Below are 18,637 nucleotides of genomic sequence, written 5' to 3' on the forward strand. Positions count from 1 at the left end.
ATTCTGTAGATTGAAAGGATTTCGCCTTCGCTCAGCAGCACAAAAAAGGGGGCAGGGATCTGAAGTCTTTACACAGCCAACAGCTCTGAATCCCGATAGGAGTAAAGGGACACACATTCCTTCACAAAGTACAGAGAACAAGGAAAGCTATGGATATGAGTCACGGACTGAGTGCTGCAGCTCCCTTGCTAAACTCTCAAACAGCATGTAAACAAGATAAGGTGTATCAGGATGGCGGCTGACAACGCCACAGCGGAAATATTGTCACCGCCCTTCCGTCCTACGCATTATGTCAGGTATCATGTCCTTCCTATATAGAAGGCAAACTGTATACAGGGGGCTTTGAAACTAGTTGTATATGATTAGCGGCCGCACTAGACCTATCTGGAGCCTCTTTGCTTTGAGCGCACACTTGCCCTAATGATCACCTAAGAGGAGTTTCCAGCATATGGGACACGCAAGAGAGACGGAAGGAAGTACGGATATTGACATAGCATTTATTGAACTGTAGCATTTCAAGGTCAATATCTGGAGGGGAGCATGCATGCCTGGTGGTGGTGAACACAGTGGTGCATCAAGCCTGATATCCTTAAATATGTAATATCACTGTGTGCTTCTTTTGGACATTTATTTAAACACATTTACAATTTTGGGACACATTTTGTATGTTTTTTTAAAGGCATCTTTGCATGGTTGTGCTAGAGGATTAGCCTTGGTCATGGACTATCATTGTATAACCGTGTTAATTTGCTGTTCCCTCAAAATAACACAGCCATTAATGTCTAAACCACTGGCAACAAAAGTGAGTACACCCCTAATTGAAATAATAATTGGTGTAAACCAAAAAACAGAACTGCGCAAACAGATTGATATTTGACAGTAAATATATGAATAAAATGTGAGATACAAAAAAGTTAATTATATTAACTAATAAGGGAATTTCTATTGCGAGCAGCAATAAAACGTAAAAACGTGTTTAAATGTGATAAAGGGTGAATATTGCGCTCAGCCATTAGACTCACAAGAAAGTGCTATAGTGCATTAAACACGGGTATCCACAATATTCAGTTCATAAATACGTGCACATAATAAAGGTAAAAAAAGTAAAAAAAAGTCCTTTCAATGGTGAATAAATAAACACAAGTGTCCTTAAAGTGCTCGGCGCAAACTAGTTGTCTCAGCAGCAAACTTGGACTTGATATGAAGTGCCTTCACCAAAATATCCACCCAGTGCTCAGATAAAATACTTCTTACCAGAAGAAGTTGACCCCTTAATTACAGGGGTCACAAACAGCATGTGTCTCCACAAACACTCCGAGTTGTCCTCAGTACTGTCTCCACATCAACATTTTTTTTTTTCAAAACAGTGAGGTTTATTGAAATTTTTGGTACAATACAAAAATAAACCGTGCATTGAAACTGCAATCAGGTTCATAACACATTGGGGTACAAAAATACAAATATACAAAATGATCAGCACCGAGAGACAGAACAGACATAGTAAAAAACAAAACAGTAGTCAGTGGCTCTCCGTCGATCCAACCCTCGAACAGAAAATATTGATTTACCAGGGGCGGTCAACATAAAATAGTTACCCACTGCATTACCGAGCCGTATCAGGGCACTGCACCCATTTGTCCCAAATCTTGTTGAACTTCTGAGGGCACCCCCTATGTTTATATAAAAGTTTATGAAATGGGATGACACTATTAACCTCCTTAATCCACAAACCTAGAGTAGGAGGAGTAGGTCTCATCCACCTCCTGGCTATCAGTTTACGTACTATAAACAAAGTTTCCTGAAGAAATATGACAGTGGATTTGGGCATCTCTCCATCTGGGTAAACCCCCAGGAGACACTCCTTAGGGGAGAGCTGCAGAGGAGACCCCATCTTGTCATGGAGGAATGTGACTACTTGTTGCCATAGAGTCTGTAATTGGGGACAGCTCCACAAGAGATGAAAGAAGGAGGCGTCAGGGTCTCCACACATAGGACAAGAAGGGACCAAGTCAGGGTGATATTTGGACAGTCTAAGTGGGGTGAGATAAGCCTGGTGTATTATAAAGGTCTGAGTTAGGCGATCCGACAGTTTTGGCGACACTCTGCGGCACGTCTCCAGGGCATCCTCCCATTCCTCATCCTCCATGGCCCCCACACTGCGCTCCCAGCGGGTCTTAAGTGCAAAAGCCAAGGTGGTCGAGGAAGGTGTGTGAAGTTCAGAGTAGAACATGGAAATAAGGTGACTGGGTGCTGTACTTTTAACAATCTCAAGGGTGGTAACCGATTCTAGCTCAGGAGGGCCATCAGGGAATTGAGATCTATAGGCATGGGAGAGCTGTAAGTATCTGTAGTGCATGGGGCCCTGGATCGCAAACTGATCCTGCAAGGCCTCGTAAGACCGCAGACCAGTGGTCGTGGAGATATGGCTAAGGAGAAGAATACCCCTCCCGCTCCATACCGACAGGTCAGGGATGGAGAGGAACTCACGCAATGTACTATTATGCCACAGAGGGGTGAATGTGTGAAATGGAGGGCACCGAAGCCTGGACGCTACCACCTCCCAGATCCGACAATAGTGGTATAGAAGAGATCTGGGGCACAAGGGCTCCGGCGAGCCCCTGACACCCCTAAGGATAACTAGGAGGGGGTCCCCGAGGGGATGAGCCCACCCAGGGCAGAGCAGGGTCAAAAAACGTTCTCTATCTGTTTTATCTATGTGAAAGAACTGGGACAACTGAGCTGCCAGATAGTACAGATTAAAATCCGGCAGGGCCAATCCCCCTAGGTTTGTAGGATTCTTGAGTTTGCGCCAGGAGATCTTGTGCCGGTTAGCACCCCAAACAAAGGTCTTGAGGAGTGATTCCATCTGCTTAAACAGCTTGAGTGGCAGGTAAATAGGAGAGTGCCATACAACAAAGTATTTTGGGAAGGAGAATCATTTTAATTAGATTGACTCTACCCATCACTCCCAGAGGTAATTTGGACCATACTTGAATTTTAGCCTTAAGCAGAGGGAACAGGGGTTGAACGTTATCCGGGACATAATCTGCTGAGTTAGCTGTCACTTGAATCCCTAAGTATTTAATGCGGGATACACATTGTAGGGCTGGGCTTGCGGGGGTGATTGCCTGTGGGCTCTCGTCAAGCGGGAGAATTTGTGACTTATCCCAGTTTATCTGAAAACCGGAGAATCGTCCATACCGTTCAATTAAAGAAAGGGCCGTGAGTAGGGATTCCCGAGAGTCTTCCAAATATAACAAAGTGTCATCTGCATACATGCTGATCTTCTCCTCCAACGGTCCCTTACGTAGGCCTCGAATCCCGGGATGTGCTCTAATGGCCATCGCCAGAGGTTCCGCGGCCAGGGCATACAGCAGGGGGGAGAGGGGGCACCCCTGTCGAGTGCCAGGGGATAAAGGGAAGGCGGTCGACTGCCAGCCATTTGCCAGGACCCTAGCTACCGGGGCGCTATATAGAAGTTTGACCCACTTAATAAAATTAGGTCCAAAGCCGTACCGGTCCAGACAGGTCCACAGAAACGGCCACTCTACCGAGTCAAATGCTTTAGCCGTGTCCAATGAGACCACCACCCTGCCACCCATTCCGTCGTGCCGTGCCTGGAGATTCATAAATAACCGGCGAAGGTTAAATGAGGTGTTCCTCCCAGGCATGAACCCGGCCTGGTCCGAGTGTACGAGTGAAAGGATCACCTTGTTAAGGCGGAGGGATAAAAGTTTCGCAAGGATTTTAGTGTCTACTGGGAGCAAAGAGATGGGACGGTAAGACTCTGGGGCGTGTACATCCTTGCCCGGCTTGGGAATGAGCACAATTAGCGCCTCCCGCATAGAAGGGGGTAGGGTTGCATCTTTGAATAGAGATTGAAACAAAGCCAATAATTTAGGAGAAAGGAGTTCCGAATATTGGGAGAAAAATTCAATCGGGAGGCCGTCCAGGCCGGGGGCCTTAGACCTAGGGAACTTGGACACGGCTGCTGCAATCTCTTCCACAGAGATGGGTGCCTCGAGGGTCGCCAACTGGTCGGGTGTCAAAGTGGGAAAGTCAATAGAGTCCAAAAAGTCATGCATGTCAGTGCAGTCAGCGGGAGCCCTAGAGGTGTAAAGAGTACTAAAAAATGAGCGGAAGCACTGTGTCACCGCAGCAGGATCAGCGATCTCCTTACCCAGGTCATCCTTCAAAGTAATAACTACCGGGGGCCTATCCTCACAATGAACTAAGTATGCGAGGAGTTTCCCCGCCCGCTCACCATGTGCAAACAGATTCTGCTTCTGAAAAAACATCTTAGATTTTGCCCTCTCGTAGTCAAGTTGGGAAAGGACTTTAGAGGTCAATTTATACTGAGATTCATGTGCCGGAGTCGGGTCCCCCATAAAGGCCTGTTCAGCTTCAATTAGATTTGTCGTTGCCCTGGAGATCTCCTCGGCAGCCCGCGCTCTAACAGCCTTGATTTTGGAAATCATAGTGGATCTGGCGAACAGTTTAAACGCCTCCCACACCGCAGCCGGGGAGGCAGTGCCCTCATTGTCAGAAAAGAATTGTGTCCAGGTCCCCTCAATGTCGTTCCCATCCGACACCAAGGGGAGCCAGGCGGGATTCAGGCGCCAGGCCGGGGGAGGTCTATTGCAGGGCAAGGACAACAGTATCCAATAAGGGCAGTGATCAGACAGAGTCCGTGGGGCGAAGCCAGCCGTCAGTAACCTGGGGAGCAGGGTTCGAGACAGCAATATCAGATCAATGCGTGACATAGAGTGGTGTGCAGCCGAAAAACAGGAGTACGCGCGCTGCGCGGGGTATTTGCTGCGCCAAGAGTCGGCCAAACCAAAGCTCTCCAACAATCGGGAGAACCTGGTCGGGGACGACCCCGGCGGCACCTGGGAGGCGCCACCGGACCTATCCAGACCCGAGTCCATCACATTGTTAAAGTCACCTAGCCAGATCACCGGGGCCCCTGGGCTCTGTGCCATAAACGTCAGTCCCTCCATAATAATCACAGCAGAGTAAGGGGGGGGCACATAGAAAGCCATCAGTAGCATCAATTCCCCATAGACTGACGTTTTGAGAAAAACATATCTACCCATTGGGTCGACCTGAGATCCTAGGAGCTGGAAATGTACCGATTTGGCCACCAGTAGCGCCACACCCCTGGAGTGTGAGCTATAAGCAGAGTGCTGCACCCAACCAACCCAGGGACGTTTGAGGGACTGTTGTACACGGCCCTCCAAATGTGTCTCCACCAGAACTATAATATCAGCCCGTACACGGCGTAGGACATTAAAGACAGCCGTTCGTTTAATCTTATCACGCATACCCCTGACATTCCACGTCAACAATTTCAATGCGGCCATGGCAGGGGTAGTACAGAGCGCGGAGCGGAGGCTCCCAGGATCTCAGGCAGTAAGGCCACGGAACCAACAAGTCCACGGTCACACACCAGCGGCGATAAACGGCAGCAAAAGAGCAAATAATTATTACTTGAGGTCAATGTGCATAAAACAGAAACAGTATAGAGATTGTACCAAATATAAACCATAAACAATGGTAACACCCCAATCCCCCCTCCCTGCCCTGCACCAACCCCAACTTGTGCGGGCATGTTCCCAAACAAGTGCCTCAACCAGAACAGGCCCACATGCGACTGGGAAAGAGCAAGATCAGGAGGCCAGGGACCCCCAAGGTATGCAGCAAAAATACAGCAAAATACAAATAGAATAAACAAGGGGGCCCGGGGGCCCAAGTCCAGCAGAAGTCGCAGGGGGCAACAGGGGAGTTGGGCACAAACACCCGCCTTAGCGGGTGTAGGGGGCGAAAACCAACAGGTGTATCGCTGGGTAGCAAAGCCTATGGGCAGGTGGAAGTCCATAGGAAGAGAACAGAGAAATCAGTTCCATCTGTGGAGCTAGGGCGCTCCGCCGGTCAAACACAGGAGCAATAGTGCAGGAAAATGAGGGGGGAGGGGGGGGGGGAAGGGGGATGCAAAGTCTTGAGTTCCACAGGATCTACAAAACCCCTCCTCCACCCTTGCAGCAGCTTAAGGTATAGGCCATCAGGGAGAAAGTATCATGAAGTCGCCAGGGCAAGGTGGTCAGGCTCTAGCTTCCAGTCCTTCTAGCCAGGAGATGGCGGCTTCCGGATCCTCAAAGAAGTGGGCTCGGTCCTCGCCCTCCACTCTAAGACGGGCCGGATACAACATGGAGTATTTGATATTCTTGATACGCAGTCTGCGTTTGACCTCCAAAAAGCTCTTGCGGCGCCTCTGGACCTCAGCAGAGAAGTCGGGGAAAATCGCTATTTTGTGATTTCCAAATGGAATGTTCCCCTTAACCCTGGCCAGGCGCAATATGGCATCTCGGTCCCGATAGTTCAGGAATTTAGCGATGAACGTGCGGGGGGGTGCACCCTGAGGGGGGGGGCGCCCTGAGAGGCGATGTGCACGTTCCACAACAAAAGTGGGTGAAAAGGATTCTCTGCCATAAGTCTGAGTGAGCAATTGTTCCAAATATGATGAGGGGTCAGCACCTTCAGAGCCCTCCGGGAGGCCAATGAACCGCAGGTTACAGCGGCGCAGCCTATTCTCCATGTCATCTTGTTTTTGGAGGATAAGGTGTACTTGTTGCTGCAGCCTGTCTGAGGAGCTTTGCAATGGGGGGAGGGAGTCTTCCACCTCACTAATTCTGTGTTCAGCCTCACCAACTCTGTCCCTCAGCTTCTGCATATCCTGACGCATCAAAGATATATCTACCTTCACCTCCTCGATTTTAGTTGTCAGCATGGTCTGGCAAGTAGCAATCGCTTCCAAAACCTTGGATGTAGCAGGGCTCTCAGGCTCCTCCACCACGAGCGACGGGCCGGCGCCATCTTGGATCGGGGCCTCCTTCTCCAGCCTCCGGAATGCAGCCAGTTTTGCCGCAGCTTCAGAGCCTTTCTTCGGCGGAGACATGCGGAGGTCGGTGCCGCGGGTGTGCGGGAGGTGAAGGAAGGATTATCGTGCCCGAAGGGCTGCAGGATTAGCGGTGAAGGATATCGGTCCGGCGGAGCTCCTCTCACACACGTCCTCTCACATGCTGCGCCAGGCCACGCCCCCTCCACATCAACATTTAACGTTATTACACTATTGGAGTTTCCTTTATTTTTCATTATGTCTGGAGCCCCGGAGCTGCCTTCTGTTAACTGGCTTACTAAACACTTGATCTGGAGACAGTACTGAGGACAACTCGGAGCGTTTGTGGAGACACATGCTGTTTGTGACCCCCTGTAATTAAGGGGTCAACTTCTTCTGGTAAGAAGTATTTTATCTGAGCACTGGGTGGATATTGTTTGGTGAAGGCACTTCATATCAAGTCCAAGTTTGCTGCTGAGACAACTAGTTTGCACGGAGCACTTTAAGGACACTTGTGTTTATTTATTCACCATTGAAAGGACTTTTTTTACCTTTTTTACCTTTATTATGTGCACATATTTATGAACTGAACACCCCTAATTGAAAATGTCCAAATTGGGCCCAATTAGCCATGTTTCCTGGTGTCATGTGACTCGTTAGTGTTACAAGGTCTCAAGTGTGAATAGGGAGCAGGTGTGTTAAATTTGTGTTATCCCTATCACTGTCTCATACTGGTCTGTGGAAGTTCAACATGGCACCTCATGGCAAAGAACTCTAGGGATCTGAAAAAAAAGAATTGTTGCTCTACATAAAGCTGGCCTAGCCCTAGGCTAGAAGGAGATTGCCAAGCCCCTGAAACTGAGCTGAAGCACGGTGGTCAATACCATACAGCGGTTTAACAGGACAGGTTCCACTCAGAACAGGCATCGCCATGGTCGACCAAAGAAGTTGAGTGCAAGTGCTCAGCGTCACATCCAGAGGTTGTCTTTGGGAAATAGACATACGAGTTCTGCCAGCATTGCTGCAGAGGTTGAAGGGGTGGGGGGGGTCAGCCTGTCAGCGCTCAGACCATACAGTTTGCTGAAGACAAGCAGACTAAGGACATGGATTACTGGAACCATGCCCTGTGATCTGATGACACAAATATAAACTTATTTGGTTCAGATGGTGTCAAGCGTGTGTGTGGCGCCAACCACGTGAGGAGTACAAAGACAAGTGTGTCTTGCCTATAGTCAAGCATGGTGGTGGGAGTGTCATTGTCTGGGGCTGCTGCCGGCACTGGGGAGCTACAGTTCTTTGAGGGAACCATGAATGCCAACATGAAGTGTGACATACTGAAGCAGAGCATGTTCCCCTCCCTTCGGAGACTGGGCCGCAGTGCAGTATTCCAACATAATGACCCCAAACACACCTCCAAGACGACCACTGCCTTGCTAAAGAAGCTGAGGGTAAAGATGATCGACTGGCTAAGCATGTCTCCAGACCTAAACCCTATTGGGCATCTGTGGGGCATCCTCAAACGAAAGGTGGAAGAGCGCAAGGTCTCTAACATCCACCAGCTCCGTGATGTCGTCATGGAGGAGTGGAAGAGGACTCCAGTGGCAACCTGTGAAGCTCTGGTGAACTCTTTATCCAAGAGGGTTAAGGCAGTGCTGGAAAAAATGGTGGCCACACAAAACATTGACACTTTGGGCCTAATTTGGACATTTTCACTTAGGGGTGTACTCACTTTTGCTGCCAGCGCTTTAGACATTAATGGCTGTGTGTTGAGGTATTTTGAGGGGACAATAAATTTACACTGGTATACAAACTGTACACTGACTACTTGACATTGTAGCAAAGTGTCATTTCTTAAGTGTTGTCACATGAAAAGATATTGTAAAATATTTACAAAAATGTGAGGGGTGTACTCACTTTTGTGAGATACTGTACCTATAATGAAGTTGCTCGGGTCTGGTCTCCAACGGTGCTCTCTGTGTGCATGAGAAAGCCAACAACGGCTGGGAAATGCCTAAAAAGTGAGATCACACAAAGACTTGCTATGGGGCTTCTGTTGTCAGCTGCCACTCCTACACACTGAAGCCTCCGCTGACAGCTAAGCCTGGGACCGGTCCGGAGCAGCTGTAGAATAGGTAAGTATAGTGATCTTTCTTTACAGGGTTAGATAGACTAGGCTTAGATTGGGGGTGGGGGTAGGTTTAGAGCAAGTGACTTACTCTTTAATTGCAAACTTTCTGGCAATTTGCTTGGAAAATAGAAACATTTGGATCACACAAAACGTTTTCTTCACATAAGGGTTCCAGAGTTTCTAAACTATTAATTTTCTTATTCTAAGTAGCAACTTTGGATACAAACAGCATACAGTGGATTTTTTTTCCCCGTCTTATATTCCCTCTGGGATATTTTGTAAATGTATGCCTGAACAGCCTCTAGAGCAATGGAAAAGTTTCATCCACGCCAGTAACATACAATGTATTTTGCAGTGTCCTAAATAGCACAGATGATCTAATTCCCAAATTATCAGTGTCATGCAGATTTACATGGCCTTTTCTATTTTGGATCTGTTTTTCTAACCTTTTAAACACACAAGGTTGGGGATGGGTGGTTTGGCACCCACTACTTAGGCATAGTCGGTTCAGACAGCACTGTGGCAATGCAAGGCTGACTAAAAAGGTTCCCTGAAAGAGGTTTTTTTTTTTTTTCTAGAGTATATGTAGTAAACCTGTCGTTCTTTAGATGCTACAGAGCATTTCCAGATAGCCAAAACCTGGCAGGCCATGTTGTAACTTGTATTTCCACAGCTAAAAAGACAAAAAATAAAAACAATGTGGTTGACATGCTTACCACCATGTTATAGGCTTCTGGAACCTCAATTTCAAATTGGAACTTGCCGCCTTGGTAATAACTCTCATCTGTAAAACAGTGAAAATGGAATTTAATGGATGCAGTCATGCTTTACTTCACACTGTACGCTTGTCATAAAGAGAGCATTCATCCATGTAACACTGCCTAATGTGCACATTTCTCTAAAGCCTGTGCACAATAAGTGTATTACATCAAGTAGAATTTATCCAGCTTTATGTTCCACTTATAGCTAATTAAGCGGTGAGCGACAGCGGTTCCTGGGCTGCTACCATCGCTACTGTTTCAATTAATCACTTTATTGGCATGATAGTTTCAAAATGAAATGCAGGATACGTATTTAGAAACACAGGATTAGCTGCAGTTAATTTTGAACAGTCAAAACTGCTATTCTTGGAATCGGGACAGGACAGTGTATAGTATAGTATAGTATGTTTCACAGCTTATGATATCAGCCATTCATGAGCTGGTCTTACCCTAAGCCTGTCAGATGTAGTTGCATGTGTTTAGCTGGCAGATGCCTTTGCTCTGCTCCCTTGCACTACATAAGTATAGCCACATTGTGTTTTTATTAAAGTGAAATTGACACCACTAATACACGAGTGTTCATACTATATAATACGCTTGCCTACACTGGAACACTCAAAACATATTGCAATTGTAAGAGCATAGTTTAGAATATGATGTAAGGGGTTTGAACCCCGCATTGCGCAGTTCCATGATGCACAGCCTGGGAACAGTTGCATATATTGCTTGTATATAGCCCAGTGTCTTAAGAAATGGGGCTATGACTACAGTACATAGATTTTAATGTACATGTCTAATACCACACTTTGTAATACACTTCTCATCACAAGTAGTGGTAGATTTACTTTAACCACTTAAGCCCCGGAAGATTTTACCCCCATTCCGACCAGGGGGTATTTTGCGATTCGGCACTGCGTGAATTTAACGCACAATTGCGCGGTCGTGCGACGCTGTACCTAAACGAATTTGACGTCCTTTTTTTCCCACAAACAGAGCTTTCTTTTGGTGGTATTTGATCACCTGTGCGATTTTTTGATCACGCGCTATAAACAAAAAAAGAGCGTCAATTTTGCAAAAATAGCAATATTTTTCACATCTTTTTATATGAAATTCCCCCAGAAAAAAATGTAAAAATCAAAATTTTTAAAAATTTTCGGCCAATTTGTTTTATGCTACCTATGTTTGGTAAAAAAAAATCGCAAAAAGCGTATTTTGATTGGTTTGCGCAAAAGTTATCGCGTTTACTAACAAAGGGAAAGATTTTTGTCATTTTTGTTGTTTTTTTTTTTAACGCGTAATGGCGGCGATCTGCGATTTTTTTTGCGGTACTGCGACATTGCGGCGGACAGATCGGACCCTTGACTGACATTTTTGACACTTTTGGGGTTACCAGTGACATTTCTACAGTAATCAGTGCTATACATATGCACTGTTACTGTAAAAATACACTGGTAGTGAAGGGGTTAACTTTATTTGGAAGGGAGGGGCTGTGTGTGTCCCTAGGGGCGTGGTTTCTACTGTGATTGGCTGTGGCTCTAGCTGTAAGGACACTGATCAACGGATCTACATACCAGATCCGTTTTATCAGTGTCTTTGCAGCGAGGAGAATGACAGGCAGTTTGTTTACACAAGCTGCCTGACATTCTCCCTCTCCCCCGCCGATCGCCGAGTGACCGGCGGACATCGGGTCCGCTGGTCACACGCGCGGGGGGGTCCGTGACCACGCGGGAGCGCGCCCCCGGGGGCGCGCGCTCGCTCCCTAGACCCTCACAAGCAAGCAACGTAGCCCTACGTTAGTTTGCCTGTGAGGGGCTGACCGCCGACGTAGATAGTCGTGCGGCGGTCGGCAAGTGGTTAAAGCTGAAATCAAATGTTAACAGCCACTTTAATTATGATTAGTAGTAAAAAAAAAAAAAAAGTTCTTTTGATTTTGTGATTACCACCAAATATTGCGTGTTAAAATAGGTTTCCCACCTGCAAGAATTTTTCTGCTAAAAAATACAGTGCCTTGCTTTCCAGGTTAGCTGCATTACAACATAGAATTATAATGGATAATATTGGTGTAGCACCCTACAGGTAGGTGCTATATAAAGTATAGTGGGCTGTGATTTATTTGGCTAGGGTGTCAGGGCTTCTAGATGTGCCTGCTGAGGAGAGCAGTATCCCCACTGGCTCCTGTGAGAGGCTTCTCATAGGGCAGTGAGGGAAGCCCAATCAGGGGACACATCCCAGGTTGTAACTACCCCAGAAGGCAGATTATGCTGCAAGGGATTCTGGGAGTGGGTATAAGTTTGGGGGGGAAGTGCGTGGCACGGTGTCTTTGGCGGGAGCAGAGTCCCAGGAAGGAGAGTGCAGCTGTCTCTCCTCCTGTCTGAGGAAGGTGGATGTCTCGGGGTGTCGCCTGAGTGTCCAGAGAGTGCTGAGTGAGCTGAGGGGATCCAGTGTGCCGAGAGCCTGCGGAGAGAGGGAGAGAGGGAGAGAGAGAGAGAGAGAGAGAGAGAGGGGTCCAGTCCCAGGAAAGCCTACACAGGTCGTGGGTACTGAGGATTGCCCCTGGGGGTCTGCCTGAAGTTAGAGAGTACCACTCCGGAAGAGGTTATGGGATCCAGTTTCAGCTGGCTGTTAAGGGGGTACCTAGGTTGAGGACCCTGAAGCTACAGAGGGGGTACATAGTCAGTGGACCCTGAAGAGTTCAATGTCAAAGGGGGCCCCTGCAGTTTGGGCCCTGAATAGCACAGAGCGTGCCAGTTACAGTGACAGCTATACAGCGTTCTACTACATACTACCTCAAGCTGTGCCAGGCAGGGGAAAGTATTCAGCGATTTTCACAGTAAAAGTGTCAGGAGTTCTACAGTTCTCAGTCTGGGATCTTCTGGACTATAAGTCGAGGATTCAGCACTTCTTCTGTTCTACAGAGTATTCTCAGTGTTAGTGAGCGTTGGCTGGCGTCAAGGAAGCGCCAACGAGCATTTCAGAAGTAAAGTCCCAATTGTAATTAGTTTAAGCTTGAAGGAGTATCCCACTCATTCCCTTCTCCCATCCCCTTTATTCCAATAAAAACCACAAACAAAGATGCCGGAGTTGTCGCTGCTTCAGTTGTCACACCCAGGGTCACAGCTCACATGGGCTGGAAAGATTACCGGTACTAATGGCAGACCCACATCAGGCCATAGGCCTGGAAACCTTGCTACATTTAGATTTTTCAGGGATTTGTACCATGACTTTGAAAGGTGCAAGATAGTTTTTTAAAGTGAAACAAATAAATAAGACAAAAAAACAAAATCTTGAGTGTGCATAAGTATTTAGCCCCCTTTGCTATGAAACATGTAAATAGGATGTGGTCAATATAGATATATATATTTTTCTTAAGTAATTTTTATCAAAGTATTAACAAATCATACAAGTCAATAAAAAAAAAAAAAAAAAAAAAGAAAGAAACGCAAATCAAACTACCAAAATGCAAATATGACATCACTTTCTCTAGCATTACTCCAAATAATAATGAACATAATATCAACATATTCTAAAAACTACATCCTGATCATAAACCAGATTAAATATTCACACCCAGCCCTCACAGAGAAGAATTATATAATTTGATGGCCACAGGCAAAAATGGTTTCCTGTGTCGCTCTGTGGTGCATTGTGGTTGTAACAATCGGTCACTGATGGCACTCCGCAGGCTGACCAGGAGTGGAGTGGGTGGGAGGACCTTGAACAACATTCTCCTCCCCAACACTGTTGTTAAAGACTCCAACAACATCACTGGCCTTGCTAATCAGTTTGTGGAGTCTGTTTGGTGTCGGCCACCCTAAGCCTGCTTCCCCAAAACGCCTCTGCATACAGGAGAGCACTGGCTACCACTAATTTATAATACATCTTCAGCATTGTCCGGTAGATGTTAAAATAGTTGTAAACCCACTTTAAAGACTTTTACCTATAGTTAACCCTATATTAAGGCTTACCTATAAATGCTATAAATATCTCCTAAACTTGCACCATTTAGGAGATATTTACAGTGCATGCTGCCGATTACGTCATCGGCACATGCGCTCTGAAGGAACGGCCGCCCATGTCATTCCTTCAGAGCCCAGTGCCATGAACGGCGGCTACTGCGCGCATGCGCGTGAGTGATGTAATCGCGCCTCCGGCCAATCAGATGGCGGAAAAGGCCATCCAGGCAGCTGTGCGGCCGAACATGTCGGCCGTCCTGTCGGCACTGCGGGAGCTTCGTTTTTAGGTAAGTACTTCATAATGAGCTAGTATGCGATGCAGGTTTTTTTTTTTTTTTTTCAGCGCGTTTACTTCCTCTTTAAAAGACCTCAATCTCCTTAAAAAGCTGAAACGGCTCTGGCCCTTCCTATAGAGCACCTCCGTGTTCTTGCTTCAGTCCAGCTTATCTATGCCCATCCCCAGATACTTGTAACTCTACTACATTTACTTCTCGGATGGAGACGGGGGTCACTGGTGCCTTCCTCCTTCTCAAATCAACAACCAGCTCAATTGTCTTTGTCACATTTAGATATAGATTATAATATTTTTTTGGGATTTACCCTGCCCACAACAGAGATAGGTAATTTACACCAAGGGATAGGATTCCTCCTAAATGTTATAAATAATGGATCTATATTTAAAGTAGCGATCCAATAATCTAGAAGAACCATGAATCCCCTGATATTTAACCACTTTCAGACCGGAGGATTTGGTTGCTCAAAGACTATTTTGCGATTCGGCACTGCGTAATTTTAACGGACAATTGGGCGGTCGTGCAACGCTGTACACAAACGAAATTGACGTCCTTTTTTCCCCCACAAATAGAGCTTTCTTTTGGTTGTATTTGATCACCTGTGCGATTTTTATTTTTTGTGCTATAAACAAAAAAAGAGCGACAATTTTGAAAAAATAACATTATTATTTTATAAATATTTTATTAGTGGCTGGCGGCCATCGGTCACACGCGCTGGCTCCCCGGCTGACTAACGGGGCGGGAGCGCGCCGCACGCTCGCCCCCTAGAGTCTCCTGAGCGAGCGACGTAGTACTACGTTGCTTTGCCCAGGAGCGGCTGCCTGCCGCAGTAAAACTGCGGCTGGCGGTCGTTAAGTGGTTTAGACTCCGTTCACACTGGGGCGACCTGTCAGGCGACCTGGTCGCCTGACAGGTCGCCTGCCATAGAGTAGCTGTGGACCCGTTCTAATAGGAGCGACACAAGTCTCTCTGACTTAGAAAAAGGGTTTGGAGCTTCTTTGGGGCGACCTGGAGCGACCTGCATTGACTTCAATGATATGAAGTCCGTGCCGGCCGCTCCGAGGTCGCGGTGCGAGCTGAGCACCGCGACCTGTGAGGTCGCCCCGGCAAGTAGCGTCGCCCCAGTGTGAACGGGGTCTAAAAGATAAGTCAAAACAATGTGTCTAGCAACAGGGGGAAAAAAAACAATATACTTTAGTAGTCTCATAATTAGATGGCTACGTAAAAAAGTGTCACATTCTTTTAATATAAATATAATACACCTGTCCTGAAAAGCCCCCTAGTCTGCAACACCACTATCAGCACAAATTAAAAAAAAATATTGCACCACTACAAATCTAACAACAGAAGGGTGCCAATCAAAACTCATAGACCGGGCAAGTAGGGTATTAATTAGAGATGCAACAAAAACAGCAAAGTTAAAGCGGACCGGTTCACACTGGGGTGCCTGACAAGTCACGCTTCATTCAGTGCAATGGAACCATTCTAATCAGAGCAACTCCTGCACTACAGGTTTCTGCACTACTTGGGGGGCGACTTTGAAGCAGCTTGCATTGCCTTCTATTAGAGAAATCGCACTGCATGGGGCAGCTTCAGAATCAGGCGACTTTGAAGCCGCCCCAGTTTGAACCGAGCCTCAGTCATTCTTTTCATCTATTAAATCTGTCCATGTTTTTTTTTTAATCTTTATCAGAAACACATTATATGGAGAAAAACAAACAATAAGGAAAACCGACACCAGCAAATTGTAGTCATTCATTGGTCAATTTGGCTGAACTAGGTGACATTCTTGATAAATTGCAAAAGGTCCGATTGACCATCCAACATGGGGGGTTATCAAGGCAAATGAGCTGCATAACTAGTACTATAGCAGATGAAGTCTCATCTCAACAATAAGTAGCCTCGTACCGATCAGTAGGTCTTCGCATCACTGAATGCACCATGCCACTTCCAAAGTGTCAGAAATGGTAAAAATAATAAGAATAACCAATTAACTGAAAAGAGTCATGGGAAGAGGGGAAGAGAGGGAAATGGAGAAAGGGAAGGAAGGAGGAAATAAGAACAGCACTCTAGCACAAATAATTTTATGTAGGTATGAAAAATCTCTCTGTATCAGATACAGTGTAACTTAACTATGTCCAAGGATTACGTAACTATAGATTGGGATCTCTGTGGAGTCTTACTAGTATATTGAATTCAAGCAGCCCATATACTATACAACTTATGTCTACCCTTACATGTCACCATCCATTCCTCTGCAGCCATTATGTAGTTCACCAAACAAATCCAGTTCCAGTGTACTGGAATCAGTCGACCAGCTGCATTCAAAAGATGGGGCAGGACCGATTTACAATAGTGGCTGAAAGGGATAGAGGGGACATGAAACAGAAGCTGCCCTTTTGTTTTAACTTTGGATAGTTAAATATTTTTTTTTCTGCCAGTAAACACCTTATATAACCCACTTCCACTTTCTTGACTGGTACTTGGCCTAGGTTAATCACATCATGCACAGCTCTCTCCCAAACTCTGGTGAGAGTTTTCCAGCAAGGGAGGGGTGGGGGGCAGGAGAGTCGAGGAGGGATGAGTTATAGTAGAGCCAAGGAGAGCTGCCGAGCTGGATGGGGCTGGATGAGGGTAGAGATAACAAGAGACTGCAGAGATCCATATGTATTCATCAAGAGAGGAGAAATGTGCAGGCAAGCAATGGTGTGAGAGTGTCTGCCAGTAAATATATGTGTGTGTGTGTATCTGTATAAATGTGTATCTGTGTGACTCTGTGTGTGTGTGTAAATCCAGGAAGCGGACAGCAGCTTAAGCTGCACACAGTTAAAATGGCTGCAGCCAGACTTCGTGGAGGGAGATTTCTGCAGCATATTTGGCAAGTACAGAATAACAGTATGTATAAAATAATATGCAAAGTGGTTGGAGGGAAGCTTCAGAACGGCAACATGATCGGGTCCCAGTGGCGACTTCAGGAGAGAGGAGGGACGGCTTAGCAATGGATGCCCCATAGTGAGCAATTCAGGCATTCCATCCGTTGTCAGAACTCTCTCCTACATCTTCCTTCTGCAGAGTAGTTGGAAGCTGGACACTGGGGAGATCACGTGACCAGACTGGAGAGCCCAGAGAATAGGCAAGTATATACAGTACCTCGTCCTTTTACAGGATAATTAGAATAGGAGTTAGAATAGGAGTTAGAAGGGGGTGTGAGCAGTTCTAGGCTTGATTAGTTACAGCCTGGAATTCCATTTTAAGCTGTACATTCCACAGAGCTGGGCTTTATGGAAAAGTGGCCAAAAAAAAGAAAAGGCATTAAAGTACAAAATAAGAATACACATTTGGAGTACGCCAAAAAGAATGTGGCAGACTCCTGGTCAGAGGAGACTAAAATTAAATTTTTTGGTCATTATGGTAAACGCTATGTTTGGCACAAACCCAGCACTTCCCATTACTGAGAAAAACATTCCATCAGTGAAGGATGATGGTGGCAGCATAATGCTGTGGGGATGCTTTCCATCAGCAGGGACAGGAAAACTGGTCAAGATTGAAGAAAAGATGAATGCCACTAAATACCGGGGAATTCTCGTAGAAAACTTGTTTCAGTCTCTCAGATTTGAGACTGGGATGGAGGTTGACCAGCCAGCAGGACAATGACTCTGAACATACTACATAAGTTATACTTTTGCAAGGCATATCGGAATAGCTGACACACATCGCTACCTCTGTCAAACAGACAGAAAGATCATCCTAATAAATCTGTTCTATTAGAAATCCCAGCAGGCTTTGCAAACTGAGTGACATGGAAGCACCCTCCAATTAGTTTCTTTTGTACAAATAACTACATTTAAATCAGTTTACTAAAAACCATTACAGTTTTCCTTGAAAACTGCTATTTCGGCAACAGAAAATTTGACTTCAAGGAAAAGTTCACCTTTGGTAACCTGTTATATTTAGGGTGTAACATGCTACGAACAGACCGGCTCCTGCACCCCCCCCCCCCCGATCCATGAAGAACCCTGCTAGCTGTCACAATAGTAATAAATTGTATAAAAAGTAATAATAGTAAAAAAAAAAAAACATGGCCGAGCACTGACTGACAGGGTAGCATACATTGAAAACTACAAGGTCTGGCATCCTTTGCAGCTGTCGGCTTTGTATTTTTTAATAAAATACCACAGAGCTGTGGAGCATCATTGTAGTTCATTCATGCTTTCTGTCAGATTGTATCTGCCTAACAGTACAGGATGTAAGGAGAAGCAGATACACTGGCAGATCTGAAGGAAACCTGCACGTCACCAGGATCTGCATTTATTATTTCATTCCAAAAAAGGAACTTATCCTTTAAAAACATAAGCACACCATAAACAGTAAATTTGCATATTTAGTGTTATATATATCCTAATTTCAAAGATTGTGGATTTGGCATTACCATATGTTGCAAAAATTCTTCAAAAAACAAAATAAAAAAGAGATCTCAAGTTTCCTTGCTAATCAATACAGTATTGCGAGTTAAAACAGGTAAACGTGTAAAGACCCACAGGGTCTTTATACTACAGGTTGCTGGCTTCAAGTACTTGTATGCTCCATTGCCAGGATCAGCACAGATT

The 18,637-nt window shown here is 45.9% G+C and overlaps 1 protein-coding gene across 1 annotated transcript in view; it reads right to left on the bottom strand.

The window, feature by feature from the left end:
* The window catches only part of UBE2F (ubiquitin conjugating enzyme E2 F (putative)), a 489,993-nt gene that overhangs the window by 274,756 nt on the left and 196,600 nt on the right, over positions 1 to 18,637 (bottom strand). The window contains exon 5 of the mRNA XM_082261905.1: positions 9,740 to 9,807. Within this exon, the coding sequence (XP_082118031.1) occupies positions 9,740 to 9,807 (68 nt within the window). The remainder of the gene's footprint in view (positions 1 to 9,739; positions 9,808 to 18,637) is intronic.

Source organism: Pelophylax lessonae (assembly GCF_965119305.1).
Source record: "Pelophylax lessonae genome assembly, chromosome: 6".
NCBI lineage: Eukaryota > Metazoa > Chordata > Amphibia > Anura > Ranidae > Pelophylax > Pelophylax lessonae.